The 19,409-nt window shown below is 41.4% G+C and overlaps 1 protein-coding gene across 1 annotated transcript; it reads left to right on the forward strand.

Moving 5' to 3' along the window:
• The first annotated feature begins 674 nt into the window (after positions 1-674).
• oplah (5-oxoprolinase, ATP-hydrolysing) lies at positions 675-16,407 on the forward strand. The gene is made up of 29 exons (XM_074621344.1): positions 675-797; positions 1,901-2,115; positions 3,171-3,362; positions 4,445-4,559; positions 4,772-4,895; positions 6,376-6,571; positions 6,761-6,926; positions 7,206-7,344; positions 8,096-8,163; positions 8,642-8,817; positions 8,915-9,040; positions 9,182-9,294; positions 9,377-9,547; positions 9,643-9,780; positions 10,045-10,183; positions 10,301-10,413; positions 11,258-11,409; positions 11,602-11,762; positions 11,861-11,962; positions 12,054-12,228; positions 12,990-13,174; positions 13,259-13,405; positions 13,494-13,628; positions 13,985-14,134; positions 14,320-14,477; positions 14,586-14,746; positions 14,889-14,986; positions 15,362-15,642; positions 15,719-16,407. Exons 2-28 carry the CDS (start codon positions 1,945-1,947, stop codon positions 15,512-15,514), a joined length of 3,924 nt encoding a protein of 1,307 aa, XP_074477445.1. The 5' UTR covers positions 675-797; positions 1,901-1,944; the 3' UTR covers positions 15,515-15,642; positions 15,719-16,407.
• Positions 16,408-19,409: the final 3,002 nt, after the last annotated feature.

Below are 19,409 nucleotides of genomic sequence, written 5' to 3' on the forward strand. Positions count from 1 at the left end.
CCCAACTCTCATTGTATGACAACAGGAAACTAGGTATTCACCTACTTTTCAAAATAAAAGCCCTCAACTCTTACTTTATAATAACAGGAAACTAAACACTCCTCTCGGCCCCCCAATCACCATGGCAACCAGTGACAGAATGATCGGGAATGGTGTGCTATGACTGTTCTAAGAGATTCGCGTAGCGGTCTCCGAAAAAATTGTGCAAAAGCGCGATTCCTTTGCTCCATAGGAATGAGTGGCAAATCGACGTGAAGAGAGCTCAAAAATACTCGTCTTTAGGGCCATACAGAGTCGCCATACTTTAACGTAGAAAAATGATTAAAAGTTTAAACGGGTCACGAGACTTGGGACTTTATTGGGCCTATCATCCCCCATCTTATAACCTCACTGTGGTCCTCAGACCCCCCCCAGCACCAGGCACACTGGTTAAAATTTCTTGCGAAATTTTCTAGTTGATATTGTAAACTCATATTAATGTATTTTATTTAACTAGTTAGTTTATTCTATTAAGATTATTTGAAGTAACCTATAGCAGAGGAGGATTTCCATGCTGTATATGCTTCTAACCATCTCCCTGAACAGACTGGTTTGTGTGAGTCCTCATGGGGGAGGTCTTAACACGACACCGGCTCCTCGCCGGGGGGCGGAGTTTAAACCCCAGGCAGTAGCAAGGAGAAATAAATACCTCCTATATTCAGTCGTGTTTCCTGTCGTAACGAGACAGTGAGGGGAGGGGAGGAGAATCATCTGATTCCCGGATTATCACAAGATTAGCACTCTGCAGCGGCGGACAGGTGAGTAAAAGATGTCGGTTACCGTCACATATTGTTCACATCTTCAGCTCTGTTGTTTCGTATTCAGCTCATGCATGCTCCCCTTGCACACAGACTGTGAATGGGTTGTAGCCACAGCATGCATAGCAGCTGCTGACCCTCCAGGTATTTAGTTAAGAGTTTATAACTCCATTGCATTAGAGGCAGTGTAGCTTTCTCATTTATCCAACTGTCCTCGCTTATTGTCTGGAACAGCCCAAACACAAAGGAGTCTACTCCTGCAGAATGGTATGGTAACCGTATCTTACTTTATGGTTCATTGATAGTTCTGCAGGGTTCTTCTGGGATTTGCATGTTTTGCTGTGATGCAATATCCCTTTAAAATTGCATGCAATTAATAGATTTAAAGGGGAACTACTTCCATTTTTCAAAAATCCTACATGTTATTCCTATGGTCTAAAACAGTCCAAAAAATATTAGTAAACATGATCAACTCTCTTCCAAATCAAAAAAACTAGAGTGCTAAAACTCAAACTTGTGATGTAATTGGGTGTAATGCTCCAAAGACAATGAATAGGGAGAGATATTCTAGATGAGTGTATATATAGGTACTTTTTGTGTTTCACAGCTGACAACACTACAATAGAATAAAGCTCATTTGGGTGTAAAAAAAAATAAAACAAAAAAATCTGTCTCATATTCATTGTCTATGGACACAGGTGCAGTTTGCGTTGGTTCTCACTGAACCCCCTAGAAATACATCAATATTTGTTATAATAAAGCAGAACTAATAATTATAATGACGAATAATATTGACCTTGTTGTGTCTTATTGACAGAATAAAGAAACCAACAAGATAAGAAGATAGATTTGTGGTCTTTTTATTTACGTATAGCCTAATAACATCGGACGCTCTCTGTACACACTGTTAAATATTCTGCCACGTCATAATGACAACAAATGTGACTGTTTAGTGAAAGATAAGCATCAGGAGTGCGTAAAAGTAGTTGCGTCATTGTATCGATTTTGTGAATGAACAGGTATCTCTGCTGTTCTCCTATCAGTAACAGTGTTACAGAGAAGGTACCTAATCTCTCCCTCTCTCCTACCTTCTGTGACTTCAGTTAGTTAGTCAAAGACTCAGGAGCAGCTCTTCTCTCTCTTCACTATGGCTGAGACTAAGGGGAAGTACGACTTTGCCATCGACCGGGGTGGCACCTTCACCGATGTGTTTGCCCGGCTGCCTGATGGTCGAGAGAGAGTCCTGAAACTGCTGTCCCGGGACCCCCAGAACTACAAAGACGCTCCCACTGAGGGGATCCGCAGAGTCCTGGAAGAGGTAATGTTCTTTTGTTACTTTTCTGAAATATTAGCAAGCACTCTTTAGTTATTAGTCCATTTATACAAAGAGTTTTGTGAGATTTTCAAGTTAGCTGTCTTTACTTGGAAATCCCAAATCCTAAACTTTGCCTTTTGACTCCTTATGTGCTCTTCATTAATTCGGGTCAGTTTTAAAATCATACTATGACATGAGTCTGACTCCAGGCACATGGCTTACCTCTGCTGATGCCATTTATGTCAATGAAGCTGTTTTAATTGCCAAAACAAAGAGATTTTGTTTGAAATGGACAACTAACACATCAAAATGTGTGTGACTTTGTATTTTCATTGTCGAATAATCTGTCGATTATTTTCTCAATTCACTGATTAGTTGTTCGGTCTATAAAATGTCAGAAAATTATAAAAAATGTCGATCAGTGTTTCCCAAAGGTCAAGATGACGTCCTTAAAATGTCTCGTTTTGTCCACAACTAAAGGAGGAGTGAAGAAACCAGAGAATATTCACATTTAAGAAGCTGGAATCAGAGAATTTTGACTTTTAATTTTTAAAATATTACTCAAACCGATTAATCGGTTAGTTGGCGATTAATTTAATAGAGATAGACAACTAATCGATTACTTGTTGCAGCTCCAGTAAAGCAGGCTGTTGCCGAAAAGGAGCAAGCATGCCTACTTAAAAGAAAGTATTTTTAAAAAAGCGGGATTGAACATTCAAATATATTTATATCGCTACAGGAATGAAATGTGACCCTGTCTGTATAAAGTCATGTAGTGGTAGATGAATGATGTGTTGCAGTGATCCATGCTTTTGTGGTTCATTAGAGCGGAAAAACAAAAACAAGATGAAGCAGGAATCTCCACTTTTAGCTAATAATTGTCAGTTTAATTGCTGTTGTATTATTAACGAGCAGACAGCATGAGAGCAGATCAAAACATGTCTGCAAACCAGATCAGAAAAAAGTTTTAACATCATGTTAATCACAGTTACATCTCTACATCATCCGTATGAACAGTATATGATAATATATACACATTTGTATGAATTTATTGACAGGAAACAGGGCGGGTCTTTCCTCGCGACCAGCCCGTAGACACCTCTCCTATTGGCTGGATCAGGATGGGCACCACTGTGGCAACCAACGCGCTCCTGGAGAGAGAGGGAGAAAGGACTGCGCTCCTGGTCACGCTGGGCTTCAAGGACCTGTTGCACATCGGCACACAGGCCAGGCCAAAGCTGTTTGATTTGGTTTGTAACGCTTGTTTTACTTAACACATTAATATACACTAGGGCTGTCAAAGTTAGCGCGATCGTGATTTGTAGCGGGCTCAGTTTTAAAGCTAGAGTGAAGATACCATATGCCCATACGTGTCATATGAAACTAGAAAAACCTAAGGAATCCATTGGTACCAACCATGACTTACTAGGTTGTCGCGAAGGAGGTTTAAAAATGATCCAAACTGGCATGGCCATTTTCAAAGGGGTCCCTTGACCTCTGATCTCAAGATATGTGAATTAAAATGGGTTCTCTGGGTACCCACGAGTCTCCCCTTTACAGACATGCCCACTTTATGATAATCACATGCAGTTTTGTGCAAGTCATAGTCAAGTCAGCACACTGACACACTGACAGCTGTTGTTGCCTGTTGGGCTTGAGTTTGCCATGTTATGATTTGAGCATATTTTGTATGCTAAATGTAGTACCTGTGAGGGTTTCTGGACAATATTTGTCATGGTTTTGTGTTGTTAATTGATTTCCAATAATAAATATATACATACATTTACATAATGAAAGCATATTTGCCCACTCCCATGTTGATAAGAGTATTAAATACTTGACAAATCTCCCTTTAAGGTACATTTGAACAGATCGCATCTAAATTTTAATTTGGCATTTTAATCGATTGACAGCCCCAATATATAAATACATGTTTAAAATTAAAAGGTAAAGCGGGTACACACACGCTACATGCACATGTATCATCTTAACCACAGCTATACCCAGTCAGCACCGTAATGCCTTTTTGACTATATTATATGTGGTGTTCATGTGTCCCTGCACACATGCAAGGTTTAGACATTATTTTGTGTAACAGAAACAGAGGGCAGGTCTTGGAGTTTGCCCCCAGACCAGTTTTACCATTAATGGTTTAAATGGTCACTTATCTATGAAGCTGATGCTCTGTTGCAGAACAAGCTGTCAGAAACCCAACCTCCTGTATGCATGTCTTATCTGTATATCACAGGCATGTACTGTAACATCAGATGTCCTTCTTGTTAGTACACCTGCTTTGAATTCACGTGCCTTGTGTGTATGTCCGTGTAAACAGGAGGTGGCGGTTCCTGAAGTGCTGTATGAAGAGGTGATAGAGGTGGACGAGCGAGTCGTTCTCATGCAAGACGGCTGCCAGATGGCCAGAAAAGATCCTAAACGTATTGTCACAGGTGTGAAACACACCTACGTACCTGTACTCTTGTTGTACTACCTCTACACTTTCACATATCAGTGGTGCCAGCAATACAACCAAGGCAATATTCTGTATTTTTTGGTTGTAAATGTAGGAATGTAAGCTCACATGCATGACAGCATTGCCTGAATGCTTTGCAGAATTTGAAATAATCCTCATAATCTCTGTGTGGGTGCTGGTGTCCCTCAGGCAGTACAGGGGATTCTCTGGAGGTGTGGAGGGAGCTGGATCTGGAGCGAGTGGAAAAAGACCTCAGAGGAGTTCTGTCTCGCGGGATCACCAGTCTTGCCGTCCTTCTGCTGCACTCATACACGTCAGTAGTACATCTTGTTTTTGTACCTTTTAGTCATAGAGGCATATTTACATTTTTAATATCCTAATCTCGTAATCTTGTCCTCTCTTTCTGTCATTAGCTTTCTCTCCTTCTCAGGTCATCTCTCTAAGCCAAGATTTTAGTTTTACTTCTAACTACTCACTTTGTTATTTTTTTCTCTTTCTCACTGTATACTCAATCATGCAACTCTTGGTTTGAGTCTCTCTGTCTCTGTGGGAGTAGTGGTATGTAGTCTGTACATGTCAGAGGTGTCTGGTGTCTGTTTCTATTGTATGTATAGCCCATGTGGTTTACTGGGGGAAAGTTCAGGTTTTTCTTCCCATTTCTTTTCACTTAAACTAAATGTTTTTGGAGTTTGTTTCTTGTTTCTTAGGAGCACTGGAGGACACAGAGGCACATGATTTTTTTTCAGATTACCTGTCTCAGGCACTACTGTCATATCGTGATCGTTGTATAAAAATACTTTTTTTGAATCATATTTGCTCTATTTCTACGCACTTCAGCTTTAAAGGGTCTCTCTATGTAAGAATCAGAAATTGCTCGTTAACAGTGACACCTGTGACCATTAAGTCAACGACAGTCAGCGTCCTGTTTCTCGCATTTGTGTTCGCACTACGAAGACGCGAGCGAGCATCGGTCAAAACAGTGGGGCGACACACACGAGACTGAACGTGATTGATAGGCGTCATGTTGATTAACGTTACGCAATAATGTTAGCTTACCTGTCCAATAGAATTTTTGCCAGCTCGGGGTCTGTTTTGATACCCAAAACCAAACAAAGGTCCTTCTATGAATCAAAGGCCCGGCCGATGTTAATCCTACTCCCCCCCCCCCCACCGACAGATTCCTGTTGTGCAAGACGGGCTTCACTAGATATAACTTTGTTTTTTTTTGTGCTTCCGTGGAGTTTGTGTTGGAGTCTGAGTGACGGTGGGCACTGGTCGTTTGTTAACGTTAGCGGACTCCATTTCTAACCGATCATTAGCTATCGTTGCACACTGTTAACCCTGTAGTGGAGCTGAAGAGAGTAAAAGCACTCAAGAGCGTGCATGACGTCACATCCTTTGGATTTTCCTGGAAAAAACGTCATGCATTCTTCACATTAAAAGGCTGATAGAGGAAACCCAGAAAGTCACGGAAGGTCTCATTTTTTTAGGTTCGGTTACCGTTGTTCACACACTGGCAATAAAAAAAACGATAAAAAAAAGTTTATATGTGTAAAAATGTACATACAGTCCCTTTAACTTCAAGTCTATTCCTTGAAATCCATTCACACTTTCAAAGCTGTTCCCACTTATTCACTCTAGCTGAGTTGAAAAGGCTTCTGGCACAGATAAAGCTTTTAAGTGATAAGACACACAATAGACTGTTAGCAGCGGTGACATTGCATAAGATCTTTATGTTTGACTTGCATTCCAGCTTCACTCTCTCCCTCTCTCTCTCTCTGTCTGTCTTTCAGATGGTCCGATCATGAGAAGGCAGTGGGCGCACTGGCACGCCGTCTGGGCTTCACCCAGGTGTCTCTGTCCAGCGAGGTCATGCCCATGGTGCGGGCGGTGCCTCGGGGCTACACCGTCTGCGCCGACGCCTACCTCACACCCAAAATTCATCAGTATTTAGAAGGCTTTACCTCTGGGTTCAAGGGTGGCCTGAAGGTGTGTTCCTCACAGTGATATGTGATACAAACCACGTTTTTCTTTCATAAAGTGCTTATACTATAGAGGCATAAATCATGTTAGTTATGGCCTCCACTTGACAATTCACAGACAGGATTTTCCAGATGGAAACCCTGCTTCATCTGAACATTGAAATGATCTCCGTGTCTTATTTCCCTCTGTCCTCAGGATGTGGACGTTCTGTTCATGCAGTCAGACGGCGGTCTGACTCCCATGGGGCAGTTCTGCGGTTCACGGGCCGTTCTGTCTGGCCCAGCGGGGGGTGTGGTGGGATACGCGATCACTTCATACGAACAGATGGAGAAAAAACCTGTGATTGGCTTTGACATGGGGGGTGAGTAGGCGGGATGCCGAGGAATATTGTTAGTTACTTGAACAAAGTTTACTGAGTGCACAGACTATGTGAGGATCCTCTTGCTATTGTTTTTGTAGTTATTTGTTGCACAATTTTACTGTGCATCTAAATTGTCTTTGATTGTTATGTGCATAGATTACAGATTAAAGAAAAAGGGGAAACATCTGATTCTGTGTTTGATGCAGAAGAAATGCTCATTTTTACAGCGTTTCATGCTTCTAGGCTTCCTGACTGCCTCTGTCTCGTCTTTCTCTCCAGGAACATCGACGGATGTGAGTCGGTACGCCGGCCAGTATGAACACGTGTTTGAGGCTACCACAGCTGGAGTCACCCTGCAAGCGCCTCAGCTGGACATCAACACTGTGGCTGCAGGCGGAGGATCACGACTGTTCTTCAGGTCTGTTAGACAGTCGCCAATCTTGACCCATCTTCTCATATACCTGTTTGTATATGCTTTTTGTGGCTGCAGAGGGGGCTACGCAAAGCCTGATAAATTGCCTCTAGTGATGTCACTTGAGTCAGCGTCGGTTGGGGCTGAAGACTACAGGTTTGAAAATGAAAAAAGTCTGGGGGTGTGGAGTCAGAAACAAGTGATCTTACCAGACCTCAGCTGCAGACTCGAGGCCACATAAACTGCTACTAACACAACACCCGATTCTCTGACCAAACTGTCGGCAGATGAGTTGCATTGTGGGTAATGTAGGACAGGTAGATAAAGAAAACATTCATTTTGGACCCGTCAAAATTTTAATTGATTGATTAATTCACAATCCTAATATTTTTTTTTTTAATGAAAAGCCATACTTTTATTTGCCACCTTTCTAAAAGCTCTCAGAATATTTGTATTTTTAATTATTCGTCTAAAAATGTTATCAATATGACCTTTAAGTTGTACAGATTTTAGGGATATAAAGCATTTGATATTTGCATAGATGACTATTGAGTTGATCATTCGATGTGATAATTATGATCTTGCCAGTTCATGAACACAAGGCCATGTGCTCTGACATTAACTGCATCCAGTTGTGTTTGGTTTAACTTTAATTTCAAATCAATCAGGATTTTATTCTAACTTAATCCTTCCCTTTTTCCCGTTACGTGACCTCTCTCCTTTCTGTTTTCTGTCCTTCCTTATACTCCCCTCTCAGATCGGGGATGTTTGTGGTTGGACCCGAGTCTGCAGGCGCACATCCAGGACCAGCCTGTTACAGAAAAGGTACCAGACTGTTGGTGTTTCCTCCACCCTTTCTTTCCACAGCTTAGTAGATGGTAAACTATACATTTCTAAGTCACTTTCTCCACCTTCACTGGTTCCGCCTCCCACTCTTTAAATCATTAAATCCAGCCGATCCATCCTCCATGCTGTCAGACAAAAATCCACAGCTCTGTTTTCACATCCTGTTCCTTCCCCCTGGACTCTGGTTTAGCTGCATGAGGGTTGGAAATTGGCACAACTCCAAGTTTAGATGATATAACTGAAGTTTGCCTCATAGATCTCAGTTTGAACTGTAATGTGTGCCAACAAAAAGAAACATGACTCTGACTTCAATGCTGATGAGCTCCAGTTCATAAAACATAATCTGCCGTGCTTTCACATTTCTCACAGAATCACATAACATATGTTAAAATACAAGACAGAAACAACTAGTGAAGCATCATACACAAAATCGTTTAAACATTTTTTTTTTTCCTAGGTGGCCCTCTGACTGTCACCGATGCTAACTTAGCCCTGGGTCGACTCCTTCCTTCCTTCTTCCCCAAGATCTTTGGACCAGGGGAGAATGAACCACTGTCAATGGAAGAAACCATGAAGCATTTCCATCATCTGAGCCAGGAGATCAACCTCTTCTTGTCTTCTAACCAATCACAGGCACGAATATTTAATGTGTGTGAAATCTTCTCAATAATTCTGTAAGGGAGTATTAATAATGAGGCTAAAAAATTGTTTTGGGGGTTTTCATTCGCAGGTTGCCGCAAATGGGGGTAACCACGCACACAACAGCACGTCAGAGATGAGTGTGGAGGAGGTTGCTATGGGATTCATCCGCGTTGCTAATGAGGCCATGTGCCGGCCAATCAGAGCTCTGACACAGGTATTTGGAGGTTTGAAGTCTTGGTGAGAATAGTTGAACGCTGAATGTTTAGTTGTTAAATTTGTCAAACGTTTAAAATCACATTTTTTGTCTCATTTCATATCTCCTGTCTCTCTTCTCCATCTCCCATCCCCCCCATAGGCTAAGGGCCATGATACATCTCAGCACGTCTTGGCATGTTTCGGGGGAGCAGGTGGCCAACATGCCTGTGCTATCGCCCGAGCACTGGGGATGAAGTCTGTCTTCATTCACAAGTAAGGGTGATAGGCGTGTGTGTGTATGAGAGAGAGTCGTATTCATGTATGTTTGGTTGTAATATGTGTTTGTGTGTTGCAGGTACAGCGGCGTGCTGTCAGCCTACGGTCTGGCTCTAGCTGACGTGGTGGAGGAGGTGCAGGAGCCGTGCTCGCTGCAGTACGAGCAGAAGTCATTCAGCGAGCTCGATCGGAGGGTGGAGCAGCTCTCAAAACGCTGCCGCGATACGCTCTGTGCACGCGGATTCACCAGGTCAGCACCCACAAAATACTGTTAGTCCATGCCTTTTCACTGTTTAATCTCACTAAATACTTAACAAGCAGCCTTGTGTTTGTTGTCCTCTTCAGCAGTCAGATAAGCACTGAGGTTTTCCTTCACCTGCGTTACAAGGGCACCGACTGCGCTCTCATGGTCACCGCTGCCGGTTACCCCAGCAACGCCCAGTCCTGTCTAGCTGGAGACTTCCGCAGTGCCTTCACCAAGCGGTTAGCTCATTTGCTCAATGATTTCTTAGTTTATTCATGTACTGAGCTATTGGCTGGAACACGTTTTCACTCATTGCAACTCAACACGTATCCACCTCTGTTTACATTGTATAAGCAAACACACCATGAAGTTAATGTTTCATTTTTCCATAGGAGATAAGCTTAGTAAGCTTTGGAGCTGACATTTGTTTACACTACTCGTGGCTACTAATGTTTCTCTAACCCTAATCTCTGTACATTCCTTCCTCCGCCTCCTTCGTTTAGTTATCTGAAAGAGTTCGGATTCACTATCCCAGACAGACCCATCGTGGTTGATGACATCAGAGTGAGGGGTTGTGGGAAATCTGGTATCAAATCGGTGTATAAAACAAAGACGAGGCGCGGACAGGCCAAACCAGTCACGGTACACAGGCTCTCTTATACATACATACAGCTGAACATGTCATATACATTCAAACACATGGACACACATAACTTGTTCAAGCCTAACAAAAAAAACAATCTCTGTTCTTCTCTGTAGAAGACCAGGTGTTACTTTGAGGAGGGTTACCTGGACACCAGTGTGTATCTATGGGAGGAGCTGCCATGTGATCACAGCATCCAGGGACCAGCCATCATCATTGACAAAAACAGGCAGGCATTTCCCCCTTACTGTCATTGCTAGCCTTCAAAGAAACATCAATGAAGAATTTTTTTTTTAGAGATCTGTAGTATTTTTGTAGTCCCAAAAATTCCAACAGAGTGAGACGTCTTCTCAAGGTGATCACTTCACATCAGTTTCAGGAGTCACATTCTCCCAGTTAAACTTTCATTTATATTATATCAATAATTTAAGATTATAAACTTATAATTGACATGTAGGTAAATATGTATGTAAGTATTGGGAATCTGGGTCAAAAATAAACTTTTACCCTACTTTTTTAAATATAGCATCGGCTATTCTTAATTTTACTTTATTGTTTTTAATTTTTTTTTCTTTAAAGTCAGGACATTAAAATCTGTTAAATATGGTTAAGATAATGCCTTTGAATTTTAAGTATAGTTTCGAATGCCTTACATTTTTTTTGATGCTTCATTACTTATATGGATGTGTGGACACATACTCAGATACTTCCACTGTACTTGTTTACTTTTCTGGGTTGAATTTGGAGTGAATTTGGTCTTAATTTGGGTCTTTAAAATGCTTCATAGCCTGTATTTACTATCTTTTTTTTTTTTTTTTTACCTCTGTTCTACTCTAAACTACAATTAAAACTTCAAGCTGAAGTAATTTCATTTATTTTTTTGTTTATTTTTGTATTTTAGTTTATTTTGTTAAATTATCTATAAACCATATAGAAAATGACAGTAGGAAAGACTGTGAATATGATTGTATAACTTGCTGAAACTGAAATATGAACCAAGAAAAAAAGCCTGTATTTACCCTGTCTAAACATTGTGCTTGTATAAGTGTTTTTTCTGTTCTTTCCTCCATCAGTACCATCCTGGTGGAGCCGTGCTGTGAGGCCCGTCTGACAGAAGGGGGCGATGTTTGCATGACTGTCAGCTCTGACCCTCACTGCGCCCTGGGCACTGAGCTCAACACTGTTCAGCTCTCCATCTTCTCCCACCGCTTCATGAGCATAGCAGGTACTCCGACAGAGGAGAGAGGATGGAGAGGAGGGAATGAGGAAGGAGTGAAAGGTTGTTAGGGAGAAACTAGGATAAGGAAGAGAGAAAATAAGGGAGTGAAGAAAAGACAGGGATTTGATCATTATAATATGTTCAGTATTATTTTCCTATTAGCATGCTCAGTTGTGTTCCACCTCTCTTCCTCTACAGAACAGATGGGCAGAGTTCTCCAAAGAACCTCCATCTCCACCAACATCAAGGAACGTCTCGACTTCTCCTGTGCTGTGTTCGGACCAGACGGTGGTTTAGTGTCCAATGCACCCCACATCCCCGTCCACCTGGGGGCCATGCAGGAGACAGTCCAGTACCAGGTGCAGGAAGGCGTTTAGATGTACTACTGAAAGACTGAAGAATTTAACAACCCATTGTGACATAAAGGATGTTCTGTTTCTTCTTCTTCTCTACGCAGATCAGATCACTGGGCAACAAGCTGAAAGAAAGCGATGTGATTCTGAGTAACCACCCGTGTGCCGGGGGCAGCCACCTCCCAGACCTCACAGTCATCACACCGGTCCGTCCAGCTTTGTGTCTGCATCCTCCTCTTCTTCAATCTTTTCTTTTCACTACAAATCTCTACTTTTTCTCCGTTAACTCCCGCCCAGGTGTTTAGGAAAGGGGTGAGCAGCCCAGTGTTCTTTGTAGCCAGCAGGGGGCACCACGCTGACATCGGAGGCATCACTCCAGGCTCCATGCCCCCCCACTCCACCTCCCTTCAGCAGGAGGGGGCTGTCTTCACATCCTTTAAACTTGTCACTGGTGGCGTCTTCCAGGAAGAGGGTAAGAGAGGAGGAGGGGAACCAAGAATGAGTGTGTGAAGGAGCAGAGATAATACAGAGCTGTATCTGTCGACAAATCGAGATAAAGAGTCATAGAGCTGGAAGTGTTTACTATACCAGTGACTTTGCATACTGTAGCCAAATAACTACAAAAAGATGATACTTAACATTAATACCATCCATTTTCCAAAGCTTACCAACCTCCTTGAGATACACCATTATGAACGCCTAGTCCCCTGTATTTTGTTTTAATTATGTGGTAATGCACTTGAAAGGAAGGGCAAGTTTGGAAAACAAACAGCTCATAGTGTCACTATTTGGCAGCAGATTGACATCTCATATGTCAGAATGTCTTTAAACGCACCATCAAAGTCAGCTTTTAAAATAGCCGCTGCTCGCAGCTGTCTTACAATGTAACATTAATACAACTTTAACAAGAAAAATAAAGGCGACTGATGCATTACCCATCTTGCGCAATGTTTAATTCTCTGTTAAGTTGACTTTTTTTTTTTGCATATTGAAGTGAATACAAACCAGTGGCTGGAAGGTCTGAAATCAATCTAAAAACTTACTGTATGCTTTAGGAAATAGTCAGCAGTAATCTTGAGTATAATGTGTTCAAAACCACTAGTATGGTGCTGTTAGGAGAGCTTCGAATTCAACATGAATCCCACTTGCACCATAATAATGCTTTTCTCTTTCTCTGTCTCTTTTCCCCTCACTGGATTCCTCTCTTGCGTTTTCCCTCTGTCTCCATATCAGCTGTAACCGAAGCTCTGATGGCTCCGGCCCAGTACCCAGGCTCCTCTGGGACTCGTAATCTCCATGACAACCTGTCAGACCTGCGGGCTCAGGTGGCGGCCAATCGGAGAGGCAGCCAGCTGGTGGAGGAGTTGATTGACAGCTACGGTTTAGCTGTGGTCCAGGCCTACATGGGGTACATTCAGGTAACTGTGGTATAAAAGTATAACGCAAAATACTGTTATTGTGAACAGTAGTAAGAGTAAGTACAACTGGTGTTAATGTTTCAGAGTAATGCAGAGCTGGCAGTGAGGGACATGCTGAGAGACTTTGCATGTCGGCGGCGGCAAGAGACTGGCTCCTTGGAGGTGGAGTCGGAAGATTTCATGGATGATGGGACCGCAATCAGACTGCGTGTTCAGATTAATGAGGAAGAGGTGAGCAGGGAGAATCTCCTCATGATGATCTTTAACATTTATACATTATGTTACGTATCAATTTACATAAAAACCTTCATCACCGCAGGGCAGTGCAGTGTTTGACTTCACAGGGACGGGAACAGAGGTTTGGGGGAACTGCAACGCTCCACGCGCCATCACCCTCTCTGCCCTCATCTACTGCCTGCGCTGCATGGTCGGACAGGACATCCCCCTTAATCAGGTACGGTGGTTTATTCTAGGAACATTTACATGTTTGTTTAGTAATTCTTCCTGCACTTAAAGGAGCAGTGTGTAGCATTTAGGGGGATTAATTAGGAGAAATGGAATATAATATTTATAACAATGTTTTCATTAGTGTAGAATCACCTGAAATTAAGAACCGTTGTGTATTCGTTAGCTTAGAATGAGTCCTTCTGGAAAGGGAGGAGTGATTGGAGGGGTTCTCAGTTGGTTGCATCTGCAACCACACCACTAGATGTCGCCACATCCCACACTTTACCATTCAAATGATAAATAGAATGTATTCAATTCCATATAGTTTTTATTATTCAGGTGTTTCCTTTTTTTCATATCCAGGGCTGCCTCGCACCAATCAAAGTCATCATACCCCCTGGCTCGATCCTTCAGCCTTCCAAGGATGCAGCTGTGGTTGGAGGAAATGTACTCACATCCCAGAGAGTGGTAGACGTCATATTTAGGGCGTTTGAGGTGTGCGCCGCTTCGCAGGTGAGAAAAACTGGATTTGTACGTTAAAAAAGGTAGATCGGCCGGATCAATTATTCCAAAATGTTGAGATAAAGCACATCTGAATTGGTAAATTGATCAACATTTTCCAAAGCTCTGTGTGCCTGTACTCTATATGGTTCTCTTTATGTTATGTGCTTATTTATTGTCATTCCTCTTTCCATCAGGGCTGCATGAACAACATTTCATTTGGCAGTGAGAGCGTAGGTTACTATGAGACGGTTGCCGGGGGAGCAGGGGCGGGGCCAGGCTGGAGTGGGCGGAGTGGCGTTCACAGTCACATGACCAACACCCGCATCACCGACCCGGAGATTCTAGAGAAGAGGTCAGACTGAAGTTCAAGTTTTAGTTAAAGACAATTCAATTAGTTGTGTCCAATAATAATAATGTTTTTAATATTATTGTATGTTGCTGCTGTCCATCTGGTGTTCAGATATCCAGTCATTTTAGAGCAGTTCTCTCTGCGGCCCGGCTCAGGAGGCGCAGGAAAATACTGCGGTGGAGACGGTGTGATGCGGAAACTTCGGTTCAGGAACAAGGTGGTTCTGTCTGTGCTGACCGAGAGGCGATCCACCCGTCCCTACGGCCTACAGGGTAAACTTTGACCCTCTGAACCTACCCGCAAATGTCCTCAGCAGCCTTTTTTATAAATGATTGCATTTTGCTTGGTGACTATTTGTGTCTTTCTTTCTTCTACTGTTTACACTGTCCTTTCTAACCTTTCTCTGCTCGTTAGGGGGTGAGGACGGTGCAGCGGGGCTGAACCTGCTTCACAGAGCAGATGGACGAGTCCTCAACCTGGGCGCCAAAACCAGCGTCAGCCTTCAGCCCGGGGTAAGACTGCATAATGTGTTAAATAAATACTATCAAGTATACCTGTCATGGCACTATACATTCCAAAATAAGTAATAATAAACTGAATTGCGTGATGTTGCATGAAAAAATATTGTATTCTGATGTTATTTACCACACAGTGATGAAACCATAATGTTTTTAATTACTTCTGCAGTTGTTAATTAGTGTCCTGTGTCTTCTTGAAATGAGGCACATAAGAAAACTAGCCTGAAATTTATCTATAGCTTTATATTTCAAATATGGTCAAGTACTCACATTACACATTGGTTAGTTCTTTACTTTTTTAAAGTTTTGATGAGGTAACTGTTACTGTAAAGCTGAATCCACTCTTTGCTTTTGTGTCTCCCCCTACAGGACATGTTCTGCCTCTACACCCCTGGAGGAGGAGGATACGGAAAAGAGGTGGACGCCAACAGAAGACCACAGACCAAGCGCAGGCACTTGAACAAGGCTTTCCCTGAGAGAGGCAGCGTCTTTGAATACCGAATGGCACAAGAGGGAGTGTGAGAAGAAATAAGAGAGGGAGAGTTAACAGATGAGCCAGAAGAGGAGGAGGAGGAGAAGGAAAGAGGTAGGGACATTAAAGGAACTCAAGCAGAGAGCGAGAGATGGAAAAGACAGAGTGGGGCTCTTTAGTCAAAGATGGAAATATTCTTTAAAATGATCGAGGAAAGCAGCGATAACAACATTATACTGTGAGAAATAAACCAGATTTCTGCTCGTACAAATAATTATCATCATTGTCAACACCACAAAAAATATGAATAATACTGTTTTTCAGAATCTGTAATGACTGTGCTTACATTAGCAGGCCACATGAGTGAATATTAACAGCTCAGGCATTGATCAGATTTGTGTGACACTTTAAGATGTGTTGCTGAGTTAAATGTAACATTCCACTTGTTAGTCTGAATATCTTTCTTATTATTAGCCAAGGAAAATCTGAGTAACCCCTCAGCAAGTTTTACTGTCTCATTTTGATAATACATATCCCAGTGTACATTTTCATTTTATGGAGACCCCAAATTTGCCATGTAAGGTAGGACATAGTGTGTATTTTTGCCTACTGAAATGTTTTTAAAATAAATTCCAGCCTAACTATGCAAGAAAAAAGCCACCCATGTGAAGCAGCTGCTAATCTGTTATAACTGGAACAACCACTTATCTAGCACCACAAAGTCATTCGACGTGGTTACTGTAGACAAATGAACCCAATTTCTACTAATTCGATTTTTGGGGCGCCCCATGTACCAAGGCTGAGTCCTTACCGCAGCGGCCCGGGGTTCAAATCTGACCCGCGGCCCTTTGCTGCATATCATCCCCTCTCTCTCTATCTCTCCCTCCTTTTTCATAACCGTCACTGTCAAATAAAGGCAAAAAAAAATCATCTTTAAAAAAAAGATTGTTCTCTTTTTATTCCTTTTAAAGGAAACAGTAGTTCCACTTATCCTTTTTTTTTTGAGTGTAGGACAGGAGAAATCTGTTTTGAGAGTGTCATTCTGTGAAATGGTTGTAATGATTTATCAAATCATGTTGTGAAATGCACAAAGTAGCAGTTGTGATTTTGTTCTTGTGGCATGCTTCATCTCCATACCATATAAGTTATGTAATCTCTCTTAGCTCTAATAAGCGTAAATTTGATTGCCAGAAGTAAAACGCTAACGTTAGGCTATATAAGAACCACACCATGGTCGCATGACTTCACATCACCACCACTAAGATAAAGGCAGACTAGTGTTTGGCGTGATGACGTTCAGTAGTCTCATTTAGCCACTCAATAGCAGCTGCCTTTTTTAAGACGTAAAAGCTTTAAAATTCACGATATTTACTGACGTATTTCAGGGAAAAAAACTTATTTCAGGCATCTTAAAAAACCCATCGACTTCCAGTCGAGGAAAGTGCTAATATGCTAACTAATTTCTGGGTTTTAGGACTCATTCCTGTAGCACTCTATTACTTCATCATGTAAGCAGTTAGTGAATGAAGCAGGGGAGCTGTTCAAATGATTTAAATGATACTCTGCTGCCTCCAAGTGTTATTGGTCAGTTAAAACACACACAACCCACCCAGGCCCAGTGGGACTGCCACTCATACATGTAAATTCATGAGAGGGAGTGTTACGAGATGCAATCCTGAATGGTCGTGTGTGTGTTTGGGGGAGGGGGACATGTCCCCGTTTAAGTGGCGTCCCCTCCTCCCGTCTTTTGGTCAGGAATGATCTGGGAGGAGAGGAGGAAGGATGGTGAGGGAGTGCAGGCATGCGTAGGCAGCTGATAAAGAGATAGTGGCCACGGCAGTGGAAGCAGCAGGAGGCTGACGGCTGCTGGACGGTTGATGTAAATCAGCTGGCTCTGTGTGTGTGTGCGCTGGAAACTCTGTTGATCAAAGATAGTTTTCCTCGTTTATAGATCACAATTCCTGTGGTAAAACAATCCATCATACTGAGAGGATTTGAGACTCACCCCCTGCTGCCTGGGCAAATCTCTCCGTCTTCATCCACTGGCTGATGGTCAGCTTTAGGTTTTGGGGATTTGTGCTCTCATTATGGGAGAATGTGAGACAAACAAGAGAGAAAACAAGCATGACTCAAGAGAAAGTCCCTATTCATGAAATTAAATATCCAGTTAATTCAAATGTTTTGTGAAACACAGAACGACAGAGTGATGCGAGCGGCATCAGCCGATATGTCTGAAAAGCACAATATTTAGTTGGTAACATTAGAACAGCATGTCATTAGTAAGGCTCTACATGACCAATAGAGTCCTATATATAGCTTTCAATGGCTTTTGTAGGATAAGAAATCAAAATGTCAAATCAAATTGTGGTGCAAATACAAACTTCTGCAAGAAAGAAATGGAGCAAATGCAAACATACTAGTATTCAAAGTCCCACTATTGACATATTTTCAATTTCTGTGAAAGACTTTAAATAGCCAGTAGTTGGTCAGTTTGTTTAAAGTAAACTAGATTCTAAATTAAATAAATAAATAAACACAGTTATACCTCAAATAGTCTTAGTGTCTTGTTACTTTTTACTTCTATTTCACTACGTTTCAGAGGGAAAACTAATAGTCTAAGCTTAATAAATGTAATGTAATGGAAATATTGTACTTTTTACTCATTTGACTGCTGGAGTTACTAGTTATTTTACAAATATAAGATTTTAGGCATAAAAACAAGAGATCATTTCACATAACTTGACATTTTGTCACAGATTAAACTACCCAACAAAATATAAAATTGTCAAAATTAGTTCTACCATAACCAGCTACCACAGTAAAATGCTACTCACACATGAATTAGTAATAATAATCTAATTCTGTAAAATATTATAGTATAAAACTCACAGGAGACTTTTTTCTGCATTATGTTCTTCTACTTTTGATACTTAAAGTACATTTAACTTATAATACCTATCTTTTTTTCCATTTTGAGGCCTTTTACTTGTAATGGATTGTTTGTACATTGTAGTATTGCTACTTTTACTAGTGCTTCTTTACATTTTAGTCACCAAATGACAACAGAGCAAAGATAATGATTGAGATGGTTGGCTTTTCAGGAGTTTTTACATTATATATATATAGTGTATTTCTCATGCATTTCTAGCATTGAAACAATTTAGATCTTTCTATTTACCAAAGAGGAAGATGCCACTGACTGCAAATAACTAAATAGGCTTTAATTTATGGAAAAAGTTAGGCCCGTTTCTTTGATGTAGTGTAGTAGTAGCATATAGTATCTAGATGTATGTGTTCTCATGAAAATGGTCTCGTAACATTAAGACAGCTGTTGGTGGAATTGTGCAGAGCTACAGTCCAGCTTTAAGAAGGTCAAGCAAATAAACCGACCAGGACTAAACAGCCATCTGAACAAACATGCTAAAACTGAGTAACATATAAATGATAAAGTAGAATCCAACGTATATAAATGCACACCATAAAAAGAAAATAAAGTTGCTTTAGGTTTCAGTTTTAGTTATCTTATTGCCATATACAACACTGAGCAGGACAGTTAAAATAAACAGCATTTTATTACATACCCTGTTCAACCTTCTTTTGATACTTACACTTCTGAGCTGTTTTCACTTCAGCTCAGTACTGTACAAACCTTCAACAAGACCACAGGAAAATGGCAAAAACAAAACATTCAACTGTCGATTTATAGGCAGACATTTATAAGGAATTTCCTTTAGAAGATGATCATAATGACATCAAAATAGTGCAAACAACCAGCAGTGCAAAGTCCACAGGAAACAAGTCCTAGCCCATTAAAAACCTGGGGTAGATACTGGTGGTAGTATAGTGGTTGATTGTCTCCAATGTCCTGAGAACATGCAGCATCTTCACAGATATATATTTTAAAATGTAGACCATTTTCTTGGCTAAAGAAGTCCAGACTTACAG

This window comes from Sebastes fasciatus, chromosome 21 (assembly GCF_043250625.1).
Source record: "Sebastes fasciatus isolate fSebFas1 chromosome 21, fSebFas1.pri, whole genome shotgun sequence".
In the NCBI taxonomy this organism is placed as follows: domain Eukaryota; kingdom Metazoa; phylum Chordata; class Actinopteri; order Perciformes; family Sebastidae; genus Sebastes; species Sebastes fasciatus.